A 19,447-nucleotide genomic window follows, 5' to 3' on the forward strand; every position below is an offset into this window, starting at 1 on the left:
GCAGGGATGTATGAAAGGAAAAAGGTAGTAAGAAAAACTAAGGATAGCCAAGCAATTCCTAAGGAGAGCCTTGCTGGTCACACACCACAAACTCGCTAGTCTCTGGGTCATCACCTTTAATTTGCTAACTACCTCTGGATGCTGTGTGTCTACGAAGAGTGTGGCGATCGTGCAGCATTACAAGAACATAGTGTGTCCAGATGGATGACGACGACGGAGGTGCTGCTGGCCAAGCTATGGCTCCCAGATAACAGCGCTCTTTGGCCCCTTTGATGGAGTTTGACATTCTGGGTACACCATCCAGCCAAGGGCCAAGATGGGCTGCATGGGTGGAGCACCTATAGATGTATTTCTATGCCACAGAAGGGATGAATGATAGCGCTATGTGATCCACCCTTTGTATTCAGCATCTCCTGCTGTGCACAGGATCTTCAAGACATTGAACCTCACGACAACTGAGATGGTAGACACTAGACACATGTGCCCAGTATCAGCTGACCAATAGCCTTTAAAAGCGGCATTTAACTGATATCTGGCCAATGAGATTACTCTCACTCTTTCTCAAAGTGGTTCCTGGGAGGCCACAGGGGCGTGGAGTGCTCTAGAAGCCAATTAACAGGCCCTTGGAGGAGTCACATTAGTGACAGTCTCTGCACATGCTCATGGGAGTAGTGTCTCCTGGGCTTGTAATTAGTGTCTCTTGTTCTTTGTGATTCGTATCTCCTGTTCTGCGCAGCCTCAGTGCAGTCCTGGGACCCTCCACATCACCCAGTCTACCAGGACGTTCCTCTCCCACTTAGTGGGTTTTCTCTGAATCCTGCAAGAGGTCACTGCAGAAAAACCCATCCAGGATCACTAGAAAGAAAACCACTCAAGATCACTGGAGAGGAATCCACCCAAGATCACCGGAGAGGAGGCCATCCCAGATCACTGGAGAGGAGGCCTTCCCAGATCACTAATCACTGGAGAGGAATCCATTCTGGATCAGTGGAGAGAAATCCACTCAAGATCACTGGAGAGGAGGCCTTCCCAGATCACTAATCACTGGAGAGGAATCCATTCCGGATCACTAGAGAGAAAAACCACTCAAGATCACTGGAGAGGAATCCACCCAAGATCACTGGAGAGGAGGCCTTCCCAGATCACTAATCACTTGAGAGGAAACCATTCTAGATCACTGGAGAGAAATCCACTCAAGATCACTGGAGAGGAGGCCTTTCCAGATCACTAATCACTGGAGAGGAAACCATTCTGGATCACTGGAGAGAAATCCACTCAAGATCACTGGAGAGGAGGCCTTTCCAGATCACTAATCACTGCAGAAAAACCCATCCAGGATCACTAGAAAGAAAACCACTCAAGATCACTGGAGAGGAATCCACCCAAGATCACTGGAGAGGAGGCCTTCCCAGATCACTGGAGAGGAGGCCTTCCCAGATCACTAATCACTTGAGAGGAAACCATTCTGGATCACTGGAGAGAAATCCACTCAAGATCACTGGAGAGGAGGCCTTCCCAGATCACTAATCACTGGAGAGGAATCCATTCTGGATCAGTGGAGAGAAATCCACTCAAGATCACTGGAGAGGAGGCCTTCCCAGATCACTAATCACTGGAGAGGAATCCATTCCGGATCACTAGAGAGAAAAACCACTCAAGATCACTGGAGAGGAATCCACCCAAGATCACTGGAGAGGAGGCCTTCCCAGATCACTAATCACTGGAGAGGAATCCATTCCGGATCACTGGAGAGAAATCCACTCAAGATCACTGGAGAGGAGGCCTTCCCAGATCACTAATCACTGGAGAGGAATCCATTCCGGATCACTAGAGAGAAAACCACTCAAGATCACTGGAGAGGAATCCACCCAAGATCACTGGAGAGAAATGGCTGGGCAAGAGCCAGATGAGGTGAGATGCCTCGTGGGTTATTTATTTGGGGACAGGAGTTATTGCTGCCAACTGGACCCATGTCATGGGGCTCATCTTCAGCCATCACTGGCATTTTAGCCAATAATGTGTTGGATTCTGGGAGTTGTAGTTTCACGTGTCCCTTTAAAAACAGCCCTTTAAGTGTTAGAATTCCCATCATGCAGTGTGCTGTTGTAGACAGGACTGGCTAAAGGTGTCCTTTATGACATGGGGCCTTTTTCCAGGTGTGCAGCACGTATAATTGTATTTATTGAAGAGAAAGCTGAGTGCTCCAATCTGAAACACTGTGCATAGGTTAAAAGGTTGGTGAGTGGACCAATGGCCTAACAGGGGACTTTACAATGGTAGTGAATAGTGAGCACGAAATGATGGAGGTGGCAGAGGAGGAAAATACAAGTGGAAACCCTGGGCAAGGGACACTATAGATTGCCAGTACACCATGTACATTACTTAGAATCCACAGTAAAGGAAGGTGAAGATGGGGATTAATAGGGAGGGATGATGGCACTATAGTCTCCTGCAACTAAGGCGAGTCTCCAGGAAAAGAACACTGTCTCCCAGCCTCCGATATTGCCTTTAATAAAAATAAATGCACTGTCTGGGAACCACACCCTCAGGCATTCTGCAGGGCAGCACCAAGGAGATGGGTGGGGTGTTGTGCTGAGCACCACACACGCCACGTTTCTCTGCTGGTTGTGAGGCTCACATATGTCGCTCCAGGGCCCACTTGTACCTGGTACCTGCCTAGGGGTCTACAGAAGTAGGTTTAACATTCCCAATAAAACCAAAATCTAAGCGTCCAACAGCATTGTGATTTATTCACTATTTGTGTATTCTCTAACATATTAAGGGTAACGTACTCAGAGGATTTCTGTGCATGTACAGATCCACAAATGCACAGACATGAATAGCCTGAGCCCCGGCCTATCCTCTTCTAAAGTTCTGTGGGTCTCTCAAACACAGTGAGATCCTCCTCATATGGGAGAAGAAACATGAGGAGAAGGAGGGCTACCCCAACAGAGTAGCAGATGCCACCGGCAGCTATCATCACAGCCAAACTCTGAGGCTGGAAACAAAGTTCTGAGGCTGGGAGCTGCACAGTGCTGGAGTGCGGCTCCTCACTTGCCGGGGAAGCGCTGGATTGGATCCAGGTCGAATGCAGAGTTTATTAATTATTTCCTTTTTTTGTTGGAAATGAGTGCGGCCCTGCGGGCTAGATTTGCTGAAGGTGGTGGTGTTCGCGCTGCTCATGCAGTGGGTGCTGGTGATGGGGGGGGGGGGGGACTCCTGCACCCACGAGGCTAGAGGATGTTAATATTCAATGACCAGGAGCTAAAATCAGCGCTGGGTGTCGGGCATCACCCAGTAGGAAGCAGCTACCGCTGGGAAGCCAGGAGTGAGTACCCAGTGCACCACAAATCTCACTTCCACATGAGATGCACACTTTTACCATTCTGCATGGTTCATTATGTTTAAATGTGGACTAGATGTGCCCCAATTCCTCTTTAACTTTCAGTATTTTAGAATGCTTATAATGTCATATATGTATGTTTCTAAGGCACCATGTGGCCTGGGGAGCCAAAAGTAGCTACTGGAAGCTACTTGCAGCGCTTTAAGTGACCTGCACACTCGAGACAGGCTCTTAGGGCGCGTGGCCTGGCAGGGGGTCGGTACTGCAATTGGGAGGCAACAATTACTTCACCTAAATGCTGCCTGTTAGGTCACGCCCCCATGAGAGCACCAGCCCCATTGTGCAAAAGGGCAGGGACCATGGCCTAACAGGCACCATTCAGGTCAGGTGTTTCCTTGTTTTTTAATTGCAGCGCTAACCCCCTGCCAGGCTCCCCTTTCACTGGAGATGGCAGGGATCATCACACTCTCACTGAAGGTGATGAACCCTGCATCTCTAAAGACAGGGTTACCTGGCAGATGGTGAGAGAAGCAGTGAAAGCTTGGCTTTTTTTGTGTTTAAAGCCTGAAGTTCTCGCTTGCACGCAACAGCTTTAGGCTTTAAAAAAAAAGCCTTGCCATTTGATTGTGTCGCCGACCCCCCGCAAAACACACCCCTTTCATGAGAGATGCAGCAAGGTCGGCGACACAATGACAAGGCAAGACTTTTTTCCTAAAGCTTGAAGCTCTCGCTTACACTTCAGACTTTCATACTTTACAAAACAAGCATTGCCTATTGCCAGCCTGGTGGGCTGGAGTTAGCAGGAGACTTCAGGGGATCCAGAAGTGCCCCGTCTCACACACAATTTTCAGAGCCTGCCGGGGCTCAGCCACAGCAAGGCCTCAACGCACTTAATGCCCCGGCCTTTGATTTTAAGCCAACTAGGCTCTCCCAGGCTAGGAGCAGGGGCTACATCGCTCCCGGCTCCCCTCATTTTCAAACCCTGTTATTTGGTTACATTATCAATTAACTTTCAAACTGAGCATCCTCCATTAGCAATGATGGCTTTACAGCACCATTTGAAGCCTGTACAGTTTTGCCTGACCTGCATACGTGATTTAGACCAGCACCTCTCATGGATCTTTAAAATACACGTAATAAGGCTTGATAATGCCCTTAGAGCTGACGTAACCCCTATTCAGGTTCTCGGGTGGTTAATCATGTCAAGACATGGGGTGTGTTTTTGCGCATACCTGTGCCTTGGACAGAGGCTTACATCGCACCTGCACTGCTTTATGGGCTTTTCGGTGCATGCCACTGTGACAGGTCTGAGAACCACAACCACACCCACACCCACATACACACCTTCCAGTCTCCATCCGTCCATGGCAATCAGGTCAGGGGGGTCTCAGAGATGTTTATAATGTGCCACTGCCCTTCAAAACTGTATCACCCACCCATCATCCCTTTAGTCCCTTGCCACCCGCACAGATCAGGAGTACCAGGGGTGTCAGGTGTACCAGCAGAGCAGCACCACAGGAAGATGCTGTAATATTATTCCTTCCAAATACTCCCAACACACAGGAGCCTGCTCCCTGCTTCCACACACACAGACCAGGGGTACCAGCAGAGCAGCACCACAGGAAGATGCTGTAATATTATTCCTTCCAAATACTCCCAACACACAGGAGCCTGCTCCCTGCTTCCACCCACACAGACCAGGGGTACCAGTAGAGCAGCACCACAGGAAGATGCTGTAATATTATTCCTTCCAAATACTCCCAACACACAGGAGCCTGCTCCCTGCTTCCACCCACACAGATCAGGGCTACCAGTAGAGCAGCACCACGGGAGGATGCTGTAATATTATTCCTTCCAAATACTCCCAACACACAGGAGCCTGCTCCCTGCTTCCACTCACACAGATCAGGAGTACCAGCAGAGCAGCACCACAGGAAGATGCTGTAATATTATTACTTTCAAATACTCCAAACACACAGGAGCCTGCTCCCCGAGTCCACCCACACAGACCAGGGGTACCAGCAGAGCAGCACCACAGGAAGATGCTGTAATATTATTCCTTCCAAATACTCCCAGCACACAGGAGCCTGCTCCCAGCTTCCACCCACACAGACCAGGGGTACCCGCAGAGCAGCACCACGGGAAGATGCTGTAATATTATTCCTTCCAAATACTCCCACCACACATGAGCCTGCTCCCTGCTTCCACTCACACAGACCAGGGGGACCGGCAGAGCAGCACCACAGGAATGTGCTGTATTATTATTACTTTCAAATACTCCCAGCCCACAGGAGCCTGCTCCCTGCTTCCATTCACACAGATCAGGGGTACCAGTAGAGCAGCACCACAGGAATATGCTGTATTATTATTACTTTCAAATACTCCCAACACACAGGAGCCTGCTCCCTGCTTCCACTCACACAGACCAGGAGTACCAGCAGAGCAGCACCACAGGAAGATGGTGTAATATTATACCTTCCAAATACGAAGACAAACATTTATGTACAAATGCATCTTTTATTTTCCATGAGTTACGAGGTACAATCAAGAAACGATTACAAAAAGTTATAATTTCTAAGGTTAAAATATATGTGTTCTTGTCTGCAAAAAAAAAGAATCCTTCTGGAATGGTAATTCCTGTTGAACGCCCAATTTTACAAAAATGACTAATCTTCTTCAACTTCAGAATCTTTTCTGGGGCCCTCATCATAGCTATTCTCTATTTCTGGGTATGTTTGTCTACAGCCGTGTTGGATACATCTCTTTGCATTGAATTACTAATAATACCCACTTCACAGGAGTATGTTGTTTGTGCAGGTCAGAGTTCATCTACACTTCTCTGATACAATATGTGGATATGTAGTGAGTTCAAAGCATCTTCTCATAATTATTTCAGTATTTTGTCATTTCATTTTTTTCCTCATGCGTTGCTGTCTGTTCCATTTGCTCCTCTCTGGCCTTGGGAACACATGTTATAAATCAAAGACCACTGTGCGAAACATGCATTGGTCTTAGTTGTCTTTGTTCTAGTGTGTAGCGGCTGGAACAGTATTTGGTGAATCATACTAATTGTAACATGTTTTGGTTATATATAATGTATGAGATTATATACTCTAAGATTCAAACATCAGAGCGAGCCTTCGAGTATTAGGCTGAAGAGCAAGTCTCAAGAATTAAGTATTATTGGACTCTTATTATACAAGACTGGCTAGTGTGTCTTCTATATTTCAATCCTTCATTGGACTAAATATAGTACTTTAAAAGTTCCAAAGATGTGTTGGATATATTTTGAGAGGGATGAGGACATTACCTTTATTTGGCGGCAGCGAGTATTGGACTACCGCTGAATGTGTTTGGTGAGTTGGGAGAAAACATATTCCCCAAGTGATGGTGGCTGAGAAGAGGAAAGGGGGGAAGGGAGATATATATTACCCCAAATCATCTTCCATAATGCATGCAACAGGCATATCCATCGATTGGCAAGTGTGGAGCCAAGATGCGGATTGTCGGTGGTGTTGGATGCGCTATAGTATGTTACCGCAATGTAGCTTATTATAAAGTAATACATGAGTCTCCATCGGCTGCTGCCACTGCCATCTTCTATGCACTGCACCCACCTCACCTTAGAGGCACACATTCCCCTGTACCCGCCCTCCTACTAGTCCGCACCGCTGACCCGTTTGTGCCTTCTGAGATAACACATGAACCAGCACTTGTGTAATATCTACTTGTGGTTTCATTAATATATCAGGATGTACACAATTTAACATGAGTGGCAGCAGAGGGGAGAGAACACTCATTCAGCACACCATCTGCCCAAGACATAATTATTATAGCGATGTTGTGTACAGCAATGAAATGTTATCCCTTTTCCCAATGCCTTATAGTCCCGCTGCAACATCACAGCAGGGGATTATGGAATTCATTATCAATAGCTGTGATGTCACGGGCAAGGCTTCCAGCATTTTCTCTACCTCCCCCGTGTCATATAAGAACTGAAGGAAGCCGGAAAAGCCCAGCATCCCGGCCACATATAACAATAGCTTGAGGGAGCCTCACTGCTGGCTGCTCAGAGGAGCTCGCTTGAGGGACCCTCTCTGCTCTGGAGCTGATGTGCCTGATTTTAAGGGTCACCGAGGATGCGCAAAGGACTCATTACACTCCCTGTCAAATGGCTGCTGGAGGCCTCCGTCTTCCCGCAGCCAAAGTAATGGTGCTGCCCCTGTGCTCTGTCAGGCAGTGTCTGGGCCATCAGTGTCTGGCCAGCAAATGGACTGATGCTTAATGCCTAGACTGGAGTGCCTACATTTGCCAACTTAGGCCACGTTCTACATGATAGGATTTTCAAGCACAAGATGGCAATAGTGTCCATCAAACATGCACCAAAATAACAACAACACAATAACTGCTAATTGATGCCACCTACTCTGCTTCTGAATGACCCTTAGCAAGGGATTAAACCCATACAGAGACATACAGGCAAAGCATGTCCCATGTCCGTGACTTGCTATTTGCTGCATAAACATTGACATATGATAGATACTGATGCATGCAATGCTTCCCACACATTAGATCCCATATTGTGGTGTCCTCAATACGCATGGGTGGGAAGGGTAGGTTTCAACATTAGTCTCATGTTTTTCTGTTAACACGCAAAGGCACAGGACATCCACTGGTCCCGTACTTGCTATTTGCTGCAGAAATGTTTGATTTGCATTGACCAATATCTGCACAGGTAGTAGGCAGTGGCAGTGCATTGTGGGTCTTGGGGAGCATCAGCACCTATTATGCACAGGCCATCACTTCTGCTGCCATGCACAGCCCTCCATTTCAGAAATGATTACCTACTGGCTGGAAGGACAGAAATCCTGCAAACCCTCATACTGCAGGGGGCCCGTAAGCACGCCCTATAGGAATCTATCTGCTTGTGAATTCTAGGTGTAAGGGTTAACTCCCTATGTTTCTGCTAAAAAGGGGTGATCAGCTACCTGTAGGAGTCCTGAGCATGGGATACTTACACCTCACCGCACACATGTGTGAATGACCACCCAGGGGGATGATGGCTGGAAACACATATGAGGGCCTATGGGGGGGGGGGGGTTCCCTCTTCTATTGCCAATACAGCCCTGGTGGCTATCCGTGATAAGTGTGCACCTTGTTAAATAACGGTCAACAGTCTTATTTCATTTGATAAAGCTTGGCAGCCTTCTTTATAAACAGAATGAGTAACACTAGATCACAGGTATTAAATAATTACATAACAACAGTAGGCCACTTGCGAGCATGTTCATTCACTTTTGGGTAAATAAATAATTAAATAACCTTCATGGGGTCACCTGGAAACAAGTTGATTCACATTTGGTAAATATATATATAAATAGTATCTTTGGGGTCACCTGGAGACAAAATGATTCACATTTGGTAAATAGCTAATTAAATAGTGTCATAGGGGTCAACTGGGAGCAAGTTGATTCACCTTTGGTAAATAAATAATTAACATTCACAGGTTCACCTGGGGACAAGCTGGTTCACATTTGGTAAATATAAATTTAGATAGTATCCTTGGGGTCACCTGGAGACAAAATAATGTTTATTTGGTAAATAAATAATTAAATAGTGTCATAGGGGTCAACTGGGAGCAGGTTGATTGACCTTTGGTGAATAAATAATTAAATATCATTCACGGGTCACCTGGAAACAAGTTGGTTCACATTTGGTAAATACACAATTCAATAACATTCCCTCCATACTCAGGGAACAAGATGATTCTCATTTGGTAAATGAATGTTACGCTCACCTGGTCTCTGCGGAGGCGTTGGGCCACGGTTGCAGCCCTCGCTGATCTGGAATCACCCCCTTCAGGCCTCTCCCTCGGTAGAAAAGCTGTGAGCGGTGGTACGTGGTGGTACTGCTCCTGCGTGGAGATAACAGTGTGTGAGTGCGCCAATCTGTGATTGTTGTACCTCTCGAAGCATACGCTGGCCCATAAAGCTCACCCGTGAATTATGGAAGGTAAGCTCTCCATACTGCTACTTCTGGCAGGGGGGCGTTGAATGGGATCTAGTTCCTTCACTGATCCCTGATAAGGATTAGTCCAGTCCAGCTGCGACTATGCTTCTCCTTATGATTGCTAAGTGTCTCTTGAGCTCTTGTGATTCTGTTCGTTCTGTCAAACTTGTCTTCTGTTTTTCCCTGCAGGCACTGCTGTCGACGATGGAGTGTGTCGTGCTGTGGTACCAAGATGAAGAATATGGCATTCCAGAAGTGTAAATATGAATGCTCGGTTCGCCGAAGAGATGTACAGGTAAGAACAGCTTCCCCCAGTTGGTCAGTATGCTGGCAGGAAGCAGGTTCTCCAGGAAGCAGGGTCTTCAAAAGGTAAGCAGGTCTGACCTCAGGCGATGGTGAGCGTTAGGCTGCTGGTAAGTGCAGAATAACGCAAAGCATCTGTCTTGAGGATCAGGGCAGCTTATATAGCTGTGAATCCATTAGCAGCCATACCAAAGAATACACTTGGGGCTGCTTAATGGATGGAATGTTCAAGGTTAATGCATCTGAAGTGCTTAATGGATGGAATGTTAAAGGTTAATGCATCTGAAGTGCTTAATGGATGGAATGTTCACTTTTGTTTATGAGCCTGGTGCCAGAGGTGCCAGGACAGTGTCCACCCAGGTCTCCTGTGCATGCGACGCCTGCATGCCTGTGCCCCTGACTTCCTGACCATGACAGCACTCCCCCTCAAGGCCCCTCTCAAGGGTGGTTCTCCTCCCGGTCCTGGTTTGGTGGGATTATTGCGATGGAACTTTCTGATTAGACGCGGAGCATGGACATGTTCACTGGGTTCCCATGTTCGGTTTTGAGGTCCGTAACCTTTCCAGTCAATTAGGTAATACAATTTGGATCGAACCACCTTGGAGTCCAGGATGGATTTAACTTCATATTCTGGTTCTCCATCTATTACTTCGGGCTCTGGCGGAGAACTAAGCCGTGTATTGTATTTCATTGGTTTGAGGAGTGAGACATGAAATACAGGGTGAATTTTCATGTGAGATGGTAACTACAATTTCATGGTAACAGGATTGATTATGGACTTTATAGTATAGGGGCCCAGGTATCATGGGCGGAAAGCCCTTGGCCCCTTCAGGGGAATATATTTGGATGCTAACCACACCTTTTCGCCAATCTGGTAGGCGAGAGCTTCCTTCCGATGCTGATCAGCGAACAGTTTTTGTCTTTCCTTAGCCTTGGTCAGATGCTCTGTCGCCTCCTTAAGAACCTGAGTGATGGTTTTATGCAAGTTTTTTATGGCTGGCATTTCCAGGGTATCGGGTGGATCAAATACTGATGTCCTCGGATGTCTTCTGTGCACAGTGTAGAATGGAGTTTGTCCTGTGCTTGTGTGAACTGAGTTGTTGTATGCATACTCAGCTATCCAGAGAATATTTTTCCAAGAATCCTCGGACTGTTGCAACATACACCTGAGATATTGCTCAAAAGTTTGGTTGGTTCGTTCAGTTTGCCCATCAATTTGATGGTGATGGCTTGTGGACAACCGGAGGTCGATTTTGGCAATCGTACCACACTTTCACCAAAAGTCAGAAACAAATTGAGTTCCGCGATCTAATACTAATATTGATGGAAATCCATGCAATCGAACAATTTGCTCTAGGAACACAGAAGCGAGAGTTGACGCAGTTGGGAGTAGAGGGATGAAATGGGCCATTTTGGAGAATAAATCCACAACGACTAATATGGTGTTGTATCCATTGCAGGGTGGAAGATCTGTGATGAAGTCCATCGATAAGGTATGCCAAGGTGCTGGTGGTACTGTTAGGGAATGTTGTAAGCCAGCGGGGTTCCTTTTCTGAGACTTGTGTTGTGCACAGACTGCAGGTTTCAATAAACTGGGCGATGTCTTTTCGCCAGGTTGGCCACCAGTAATTTTGTTTTACCTTAGACTGAGTTTTGGCTATTCCTGGGTGTCCTTCCACTAACAAATCGTGGTAATTTGTGATGATTTGCTTTTGCAGTTCTTGGTCTTGGACATATAATCGTCCTTGGCAATACGGTAGATTGTCTTCGATGGTATACTGGTCACCTTTTAACAGGCATTCCTGTTGTGTTGATTGATCCATCAGGGATTGCAAACTGGTTCTTTGGTCATCCACACACGTGGTGGCAGCTATTCTGGTGTGAATCCTTTCCTCAGGAATTATGGCCACGGGGACGGATGCTGTAAAAGCCTCTTTTTCTTCACTCATGCGTGATAGAGCGTCTGCCTTCCCATTGCGTACTCCAGGTCTATAAGTGATAATGAAATCGTATTCTGCGAAAAGAGGGCCCACGAAGTTGACGCAAGGATTGTGCTTTGGCGGTTTTCAATTATTGCAAGTTATGGTGGTCCGTGATGACAGTGACCGTATGTCTTGCCCCAAGAAGGTAATGTCTCCACGCCTTGAATGCTGCTTTAACGCCAGTAATTCCTTATCTGTGATTGCATAGTTCAACTCGGGGGCTGAAAATTTGAGGGACCAGAATGCGACAGGGTGTAATTGTCCTGTTTCAGGGTCACGTTGTGACAATACTGCTCCCATGACTATTTTTGAAGCATCTGTCTCAACTATATAAGGTGGGTCTGGTCGTGGGTGTCGAAGGACTGGTGCTGTAGTGAATGCTAGTTTCAACTTCTGGAAGGCTTCTTCAGCCTCTGTCGACCAATGGAACTTTTGATTTTTCTTTAACAAGGAGGTAATTGGATGTACAATTTGTGAAAACCCAGGTATAAACCGACGGTAAAAGTTGGCGAATCCGAGTACGCTTTGAACTCCTTTCGTGGAAGTTGGTGAGGGCCATTGGAGGATTGCATCCACCTTTCGTGTGTCAATATGTATGCCTTGTGGTGTGAGCATGAAACCGAGAAACTTGACTTCGGTTACATGGAAAAAACATTTTTCCAACTTCACATACAATTGGTGTTGTCGAAGCTTCTCTAAGACTGCCTGGACATGGCCTACATGTTCTTCCATGGAATTTGAGTAGATAAGAATGTCATCAATGTAAACAACAGCGCAACCGTCCAATAGTTCTCAGATTCCATTGATTCTTCCTTGAAATATCCTTCCAGAGCTCAGAGGATTGGGTTTGCATCCGGACTTCTTCCAGGAGACTGACTGCTTGAGCTACAAAATCGTGTTGGGAAACATCTTTGGATAGGCCCTATCTTCAGTAGTTTCATAGTCAGGACGTCGAGATAAGGCGTCAGCAATCAGGTTTTGTGATCCAGGAACATGACTGATGTGGAACTGGTACTGGGCAAAGAAGAAGGCCCAACGGGCCTGGCGACTGTTCCTACACTCCAAGGACTGTAGAACTTGAAGATTTCGATGGTCCGTGCGGACCTGGACTGGATATCTAGCTCCCAGGAGTAGATGTCGCCATTCTGTGACGGCTTGGCGGATGGCTAACAGTTCCTTTTCCAGGACGGAATAATGTGTCTAACTGAGAGTCAAGGTTTGTGAAAGGTAAGCAATGGGGTGTTCTAGTTTATCCTCAAATTCTTGCTTCAACACTGCTCCTATGGCGTTATTAGAGGCATCCGTCTCCACTAGGAATGAGATCGATTAATGTCGGGTTGGGCTAAAATGGGGGCTTGAGTAAACTCTGTCTTTAAACGTTGGAATGCCTTGTCTTGAGGTGTGGACCAGAGAAAAGGAGTGTCTTTCTTCAAGAGAGCCACGATCGGTTGAACAATCTCAGAAAAGGTGGGTATGAACTTCCGGTAGAAATTGGCAAGCCCCAGGAAGGATTGGACTTGTTTCACGGAAGTGGGAGCCGGCCAAGATAGTATGGCCTTTACCTTCGAATGATCCATAACAATTCCTTCTGGACTAAGGACAAATCCTAGGTAATGAACTGAAGTAACGTGAAACAAGCATTTCTCAGGTTTGGCTAGGAGTCTGTGTTCTCAGAGTCGTTGTAAGACTGCCTTTACATGCTCTTCATGCTTTAGAATGTCCTTGGAATAGATCAAGATGTCGTCCAGGTAGACGATGACGAAGAGGAATAGCATGTCAGAGAACACCCTATCCAGGAAACGCTGAAAGACTGCCGGGGCATTAGCGAGTCCAAAGGGCATGACCAGATATTCAAAGTGACCAAAGGGTGTTCTAAATGCTGTTTTCCATTCGTCTCCTTCCCGGACACGAATCAAATGTAGGCACCTCTGAGATCCAGTTTCGTGAAGATTACAGCTCCTCACCGCTTCCAGGATATCCGAGATCAAGGGTAAGGGGTAGCGGTCCTTGAGGGTGCATTGATTTAATCCACGATAGTCGAGGCAAGGTCTGAGTTCCTTGGTGTCCTTCTTGGGAACAAAAAACAATGAGGCTCCAGCTGGGGATTTTGAAGGTCTTATGGTGCCATTTTCAAGGTTGGTATACAAGTATTCTCGGAGGGCCTTCTTTTCAGGTTCGGAAAGGATGAAGATCCTCCCAAAGGGAATCATTGCTGAGGGCTCTGTGTCTATGGCGCAGTCTTCAGGTCTGTGAGGGGGTAGAGCCTGAACTATGGCAGTTGAAAACACATCAGCATATCCCTGATAGGCCTTTGGGACCTGTACGATATTGGAAACCATGAGTGGCACTTGCTGGTCTATTGGTGGTTCTTTGGAAGGTGTCAAGGAGGGATCCAGGAATAGACAGTGAGACATACAAAACTCTGAGCCGAGAAATAGGGATCCTGCTGTCCAGTTGATATAAGGATTATGTTTCTGTAACCAGGGCATACCCAATACCATGGGATAATGAGCCAACTTAATGATGTCAAATCTAATCAGCTCTTGGTGATGATTTATCGAAAGCTGGATCTCTTTAGTCTGCAGGCTTATGGGCCCTGAAATGAGGGGTCTTCCATCGATCGCTTACACCGGCTGCATGGTACTTCGTGTCTCGTATGGAATGTGATGACTAAAAACCCTATCTTGATCAATGAATATTCCCAGAGCTCCGCAGTCTACCAAAGCCAAAATGGGTCTTATTCTTGGAGGGCGATAGGAAGACCTGTAAAATCACTAGGTTGTTTTGTCCAGGAGAGTTCAAGGATGGAATAGACGTGGAGCAAACATCTCTCTGCCGAAGCCTTGCTCCATCTAGGATCGGGAGCTGGCATTTCCCGAACGCCGAGGAGGGGCTAGAGGTCATTCCCTAACCAGCTGTTTATCCGAGGCACAATACATGCATAACCCCGTATGAATCCTTCTCAACTTTTCTTGCGGGGATATGGGTCCACGGAAGGCTCCTATCTGCATAGGTTCTGGTTCAGTGACTGACCCTGGGTTTGTGTCAGTTTTGGAGGTAATCTCAAAGGACAGCTTCGGGGGAGTTACTCTGGATTTTTTCTTCTCTGCCTTCCTTTGCTGGATACGAAAATCTATTTGCATGGCAAGGTCCATAAGTGCCTGGAATGAGCTTGGGCGAGCCACTCTGGCCAACTCATCTTTGATCTCCTCATTCAATCCTCTTCTGAAAAGGGTAAAACTTGCTTCAGGAGACCAGTCAGCTTCTTTGGCCAATTGCTTGAATCGGGTTACAAATGTGAGCATATCCTAGGATCCTTGCTGAAAGTCTAACAGGCTTTTCTGGGCACTATAGACCTGCTCTGGGCAGTCAAACATGGTTTTAAGGGCCTTTATGAAACCGTCGTAGTCATCCAGGAGAGCATCGCCGGAATTGACTAAGGCGTATCTCTGGAAATGTGTGGAATTATGAAACCCACCTTAGCCCTGAGAGTCGAAAAGTAGTAAGGCTTAAAAGTAAAGTGGACCAAACATGAGTCCAGGAATCCACGAAGGGTTTTTGCCAACCCATCGTACTTGTCAACAATGCCGCCCAGCAATACACTTTCCTTTGTGGCAGAATCATGGGATAGAACTAATTGTTTGAGAGCAGTGTTTTCCACTTTTAAATTCTGTACCTCGGTTGTTAGTTCTTCCATGCCACGCATCAGGTCCTGAACGGCCGCTTCCATGTCAACTTCAAGTTCGGTCGGTAGGTGTCTCAAACTGTCACGGAATTCCCCCCTTCTCACCTGAGACCGATCTTTGCAGGATTTCTTGGGCGGTGTCTTCTTGCACACGGACCTGGTCTTGTATAAGCCTGCACAAGTCTCTTCTGACTCCAGCGTGCGTTCAGAGTTCCGGGATGTAATACTCCAGGGATCCAGGAAACGAAGATGGTGCTCAACACGGCACACAAGTCCAGGAAGTAAGAAGAAGGGAGAGGGGCAAGAAATGGGAGTAGAAATGCCAGGAACCAGGATAACAAGTCAGCGAACTATGAAGCACACGTCTAGTCGCTACTTCGCAATAGCATTGAGATGCGTGGGGCCGCAGGGGCGCGGTCTATTTGTAGAATACACTACGTCCGACGTGTAGACCGAGAAGGGCGTTTCACATTAGACGGCCATGTTGGAAGTACCAGGGAGTACAAGTCCCGTTGTGATAAGGACCAGGAAGTCCAAATGGGGCGCGTTCTGTGGGTCATGACACTCCGGGTACAAGATCTATTTGACAATCGTAGGATCTGTGCGGGGGCAGAACTTTGGCTTGCTCTTTTTTGAAGACATCCTGGTAATCTTGGTATTTATGTGGTAAGGAGCTGATGAGGCCCAACACGATTCCTTTCTTCGGTTTCAGATTGGTGTCATCTTTTTTGTAACATGTGTTGGCACAATCATGAGGAAATGTCAGAACTCGTTTCTGCCCGTCGATCCAGCAAGGGCATTCCCAATATCATCTGGAACTGAGGAGCACTGATGAGATCGAAATTAATGTCCTCTTGATGCCCGTCCTGACACAGAAGCTTGACTTTCTCGGTGTATTGTGTCACCGGGCTGGATGATAGCTGAGAACCATCCAAAGCAGTGAGTTGGCCAAAGGCACCAGCACAGTGCCCACCCAGGTCTCCTGTGCATGCGACCCCTGCATGCCTGTGCCCCTGACTTCATGACCATGACAATGAATAATTCAATAACATTCACGGGGTCACCGGGGACCAAGTTGATTCACATTTGGTACATACACAATTCAATAACATTCACTCCCTACTCTGGGAACAAGTGGATTCTCATTTGGTAGATAAATAATTAAATAACATTCACGGGGTCACCGGGGACCAAGTGGATTCTCATTTGCTAGATAAATAATTCAATAACGTTCACGGGGTCACCAGAAACCAAGATGATTCAAATTTGGTACATAAACCATTCAATAACATTCACTCCGTACTCTGCGAACAAGTGCAAGCCTCCCGATACACGAGGGGGAATCTGAGCCCCATGTCAGAAACGCTATACTCCTGGTAGCTGCAGACTATCACATGAGCATACAACCTCTAAAACACAAATTCACAGATCGACCCGCCAGATCACTGTCACATAACTATCCCTCGCACATATATCAGCGGTCCCCCTGAGGAGTCGCAACTCTCCTACCAGGCTGCCTCTGGGGTAAGGTCGGCTGAGTATATAACGGTCCCTTGAGTGGCTATTACCTGTGTGAGGCAGCCAAGGTCCTGTTTCACCCCGAAAACCAGTGCTGCTCGGGTGAAATGTCTTTCTCCCACGTCAGTGTCCCCTCCCCAGACTGCCACACGAGACACGTGCATGGCCGGGAAAGGCCACACAGGGCCGGTATCGCCCAAACAACAAAACTCAGATCTTCCAACATACCCCCAAATGTGGCCTCTGTAGCAACAATGGCACAGCCCCACAAGCTTGGTGGGTATCACCCTCTAAATATCACTGTGGCCTGCCAACTGGTACCCTGACTGGGCACTCAACGCATGCCTGAGGTAAGATACTTCAGTACCTCACTCTGTGGGGCTAGCTCATAACAGGCCGCCCAGCGTTCTCTACAACAATCCTGTTAGAACTTACAATATGGCCTGTCTGACAGGAACTACATGTTCGCTGTATATTACACACGTGATATGCAGTGCTTTATTCCCCACTTTTTCCCACTCCTACCTGTCAGCTATACACAGCACGAAGCGATCGACGCTGCTCTGTCCCTCAACGTGAGGTGCCGGTGCTTTGAATTAGCAACAGCTGAGTTTCTCTTGCTGACACCGACCCCAGCACACTCTCTCAACCCTGGGTAGTGCAGAGAGACCAGCCGGACCAGAAAAAGGGACACCTCAGGGGACGTCCCGTCACGACAGAGGGCCTGGTTGCCCATTGAGATGCTCCGGTGCTCTCTCCCTCACTGATCTCCCGGCACTGGCTTCTAGTGAGGATCCCATCCGGGCTTTTTCCACTGCAAGGACATTCCAACTTCGGTGGCCGGCAGGGGAGCTGCCGTCACCCTTGAGGTGAAAACACCTCACACACAGCTTCAGACGCAACATACAGAAATGGTTGAGAACTAATGATAATCATCCTGGGACCGAATCCCAAGAACATCACGCAACTTAATTCTTGATTCAGCACAAATCTGTTGAACTACATTGTCTCACTGACTCCTACTGTGTACCTAGCACCTAGCCTACTCTCCATGCTGACTAACTCTAATTGATACATCTTGTAATCATTGTAGATCTCTGATCCTTGTTCAACTATGTACCTTGTACCTTGTAAATGTTGTATATCATAGTTTGAAACTTTGTTAACGACATATCCTGTAACCTAAGCTTAACGTTGTCATGTATTGCTTGCGCCCAGTTACTTCCGGGTTTGGTGCGCCATACAAATAAATAAATAAATAAATAAATAAACAAACAAACAAACAAACACAGGTCTGCTCCCCCTGCAGGCAGAGCATACCATGTGCTGCTGGAAACATTTCTTTGCGCGGGAAGCTCAAAGCAATAACACAGGAGATGGTACGAGCGGGGGTGGGGGTTGGGAGAAGTGAGAAAGGGAGAAAGAAAAAGAATGCTTGCTAATGGTGACACTCTGCCCATTCACACAAATAAACCCACAAAGAATAAAGGTTTACATTGGTAACGAACATTAGAACTCGGGCACTGCGGGCACTGTCACACTTGACTTGGCCAGGATCACACAATGAAATGGTTGCTGAAGAAGTGGCCAACCTGGGGTTAAAGACTCCCTAGGCAAAGCAACAATTTAGCCACAGTGGCCTTCTTTCGTCAGCACCAACCTTGTGCATCCCCCGATTTCTCTAGAGGCCAGTCTGACTCAACACAACCGATTCCTGCATTAGGCTCGGGCAGCAGCTGGCACTCTCGCTCCCACATGGACAGCCGCCGTCATGTGTCGGTGAACACTTAAAAGAACCTTATCATTTAGCAGTGTTTGGAAAACATCATTCTCTCCAAGCAGGATAGTAGTGTTTCAGGAGGAAGGTCAAAGCACTTTGCGGGTGTCACTTGCTAATAACACTGTTAAATGTGGATCAAAACATGTTATCTTAATTATTGATGATGACACTGAATGGCTGGATTAAATAAACATGTATTTTAAAAAGGCTACAGAGATTTGCATGCCTTGTAGATTTATTTCCACCAAACACAATGGGCCTCATTACACGGTAGGCGGAGGACCAAGGTGCTTTTAGCATCTTGGTCCATGCCGGTAAAATACCGGCACCGCCTTACTGGAAAGGGAAATTACCGCCCTATTCCAAGGTTGGCGGGGCGGTAATTCCCCCTTCCCCCATTGCCCTTCCCCATTCCCATTTTTGCCCCATAGGGCTCTATGCGAATGGGGAAGGCTCTAATTACGGTGCCGCAAATTGCGGTACCGTAATTAGCACCCTGGTCCCTTTGCGGGTTGGTTTTTAACGTCTCCAACCCACAAAGGGACCTCGTAGTAAGGTGGTAAGGGTTAACGGTCACCGGTACCATTAACGGTGACCGTTAACCCTTACCACCGTCCGTGTAATGAGGCCAAATGTCTCTACTCCATAATTTAAATGTCCTCCAACAAGGCAGATGGAGCTTTGGGTACGGTGACAGACAGGGAGTTCTGCATTAGGCCATATTTGGGGTTCAGTCTTAAGTTTCATCATGTCCTTTTCCACTTCAGTTTTATTCATCCTTCTATATCTTTTAAGGTAATCAGGGCTAAAGGGGGAGGAGTCTTGTG

At 47.1% G+C, this 19,447-nt stretch overlaps 1 protein-coding gene across 1 annotated transcript in view; it reads left to right on the forward strand.

The window, feature by feature from the left end:
- The first annotated feature begins 755 nt into the window (after positions 1-755).
- Positions 756-19,447, forward strand: part of LOC138489292 (zinc finger protein 850-like) — a 310,550-nt gene continuing 291,858 nt past the window's right edge. Inside the window, exon 1 of the mRNA XM_069616993.1 lies at positions 756-1,911. Within this exon, the coding sequence (XP_069473094.1) occupies positions 1,888-1,911 (24 nt within the window). The 5' untranslated portion in view covers positions 756-1,887. The remainder of the gene's footprint in view (positions 1,912-19,447) is intronic.

The sequence above is a fragment of the Ambystoma mexicanum genome, chromosome 9 (assembly GCF_040938575.1).
Source record: "Ambystoma mexicanum isolate Mex_15411 chromosome 9, UKY_AmexF1_1, whole genome shotgun sequence".
NCBI classification, from domain to species: domain Eukaryota; kingdom Metazoa; phylum Chordata; class Amphibia; order Caudata; family Ambystomatidae; genus Ambystoma; species Ambystoma mexicanum.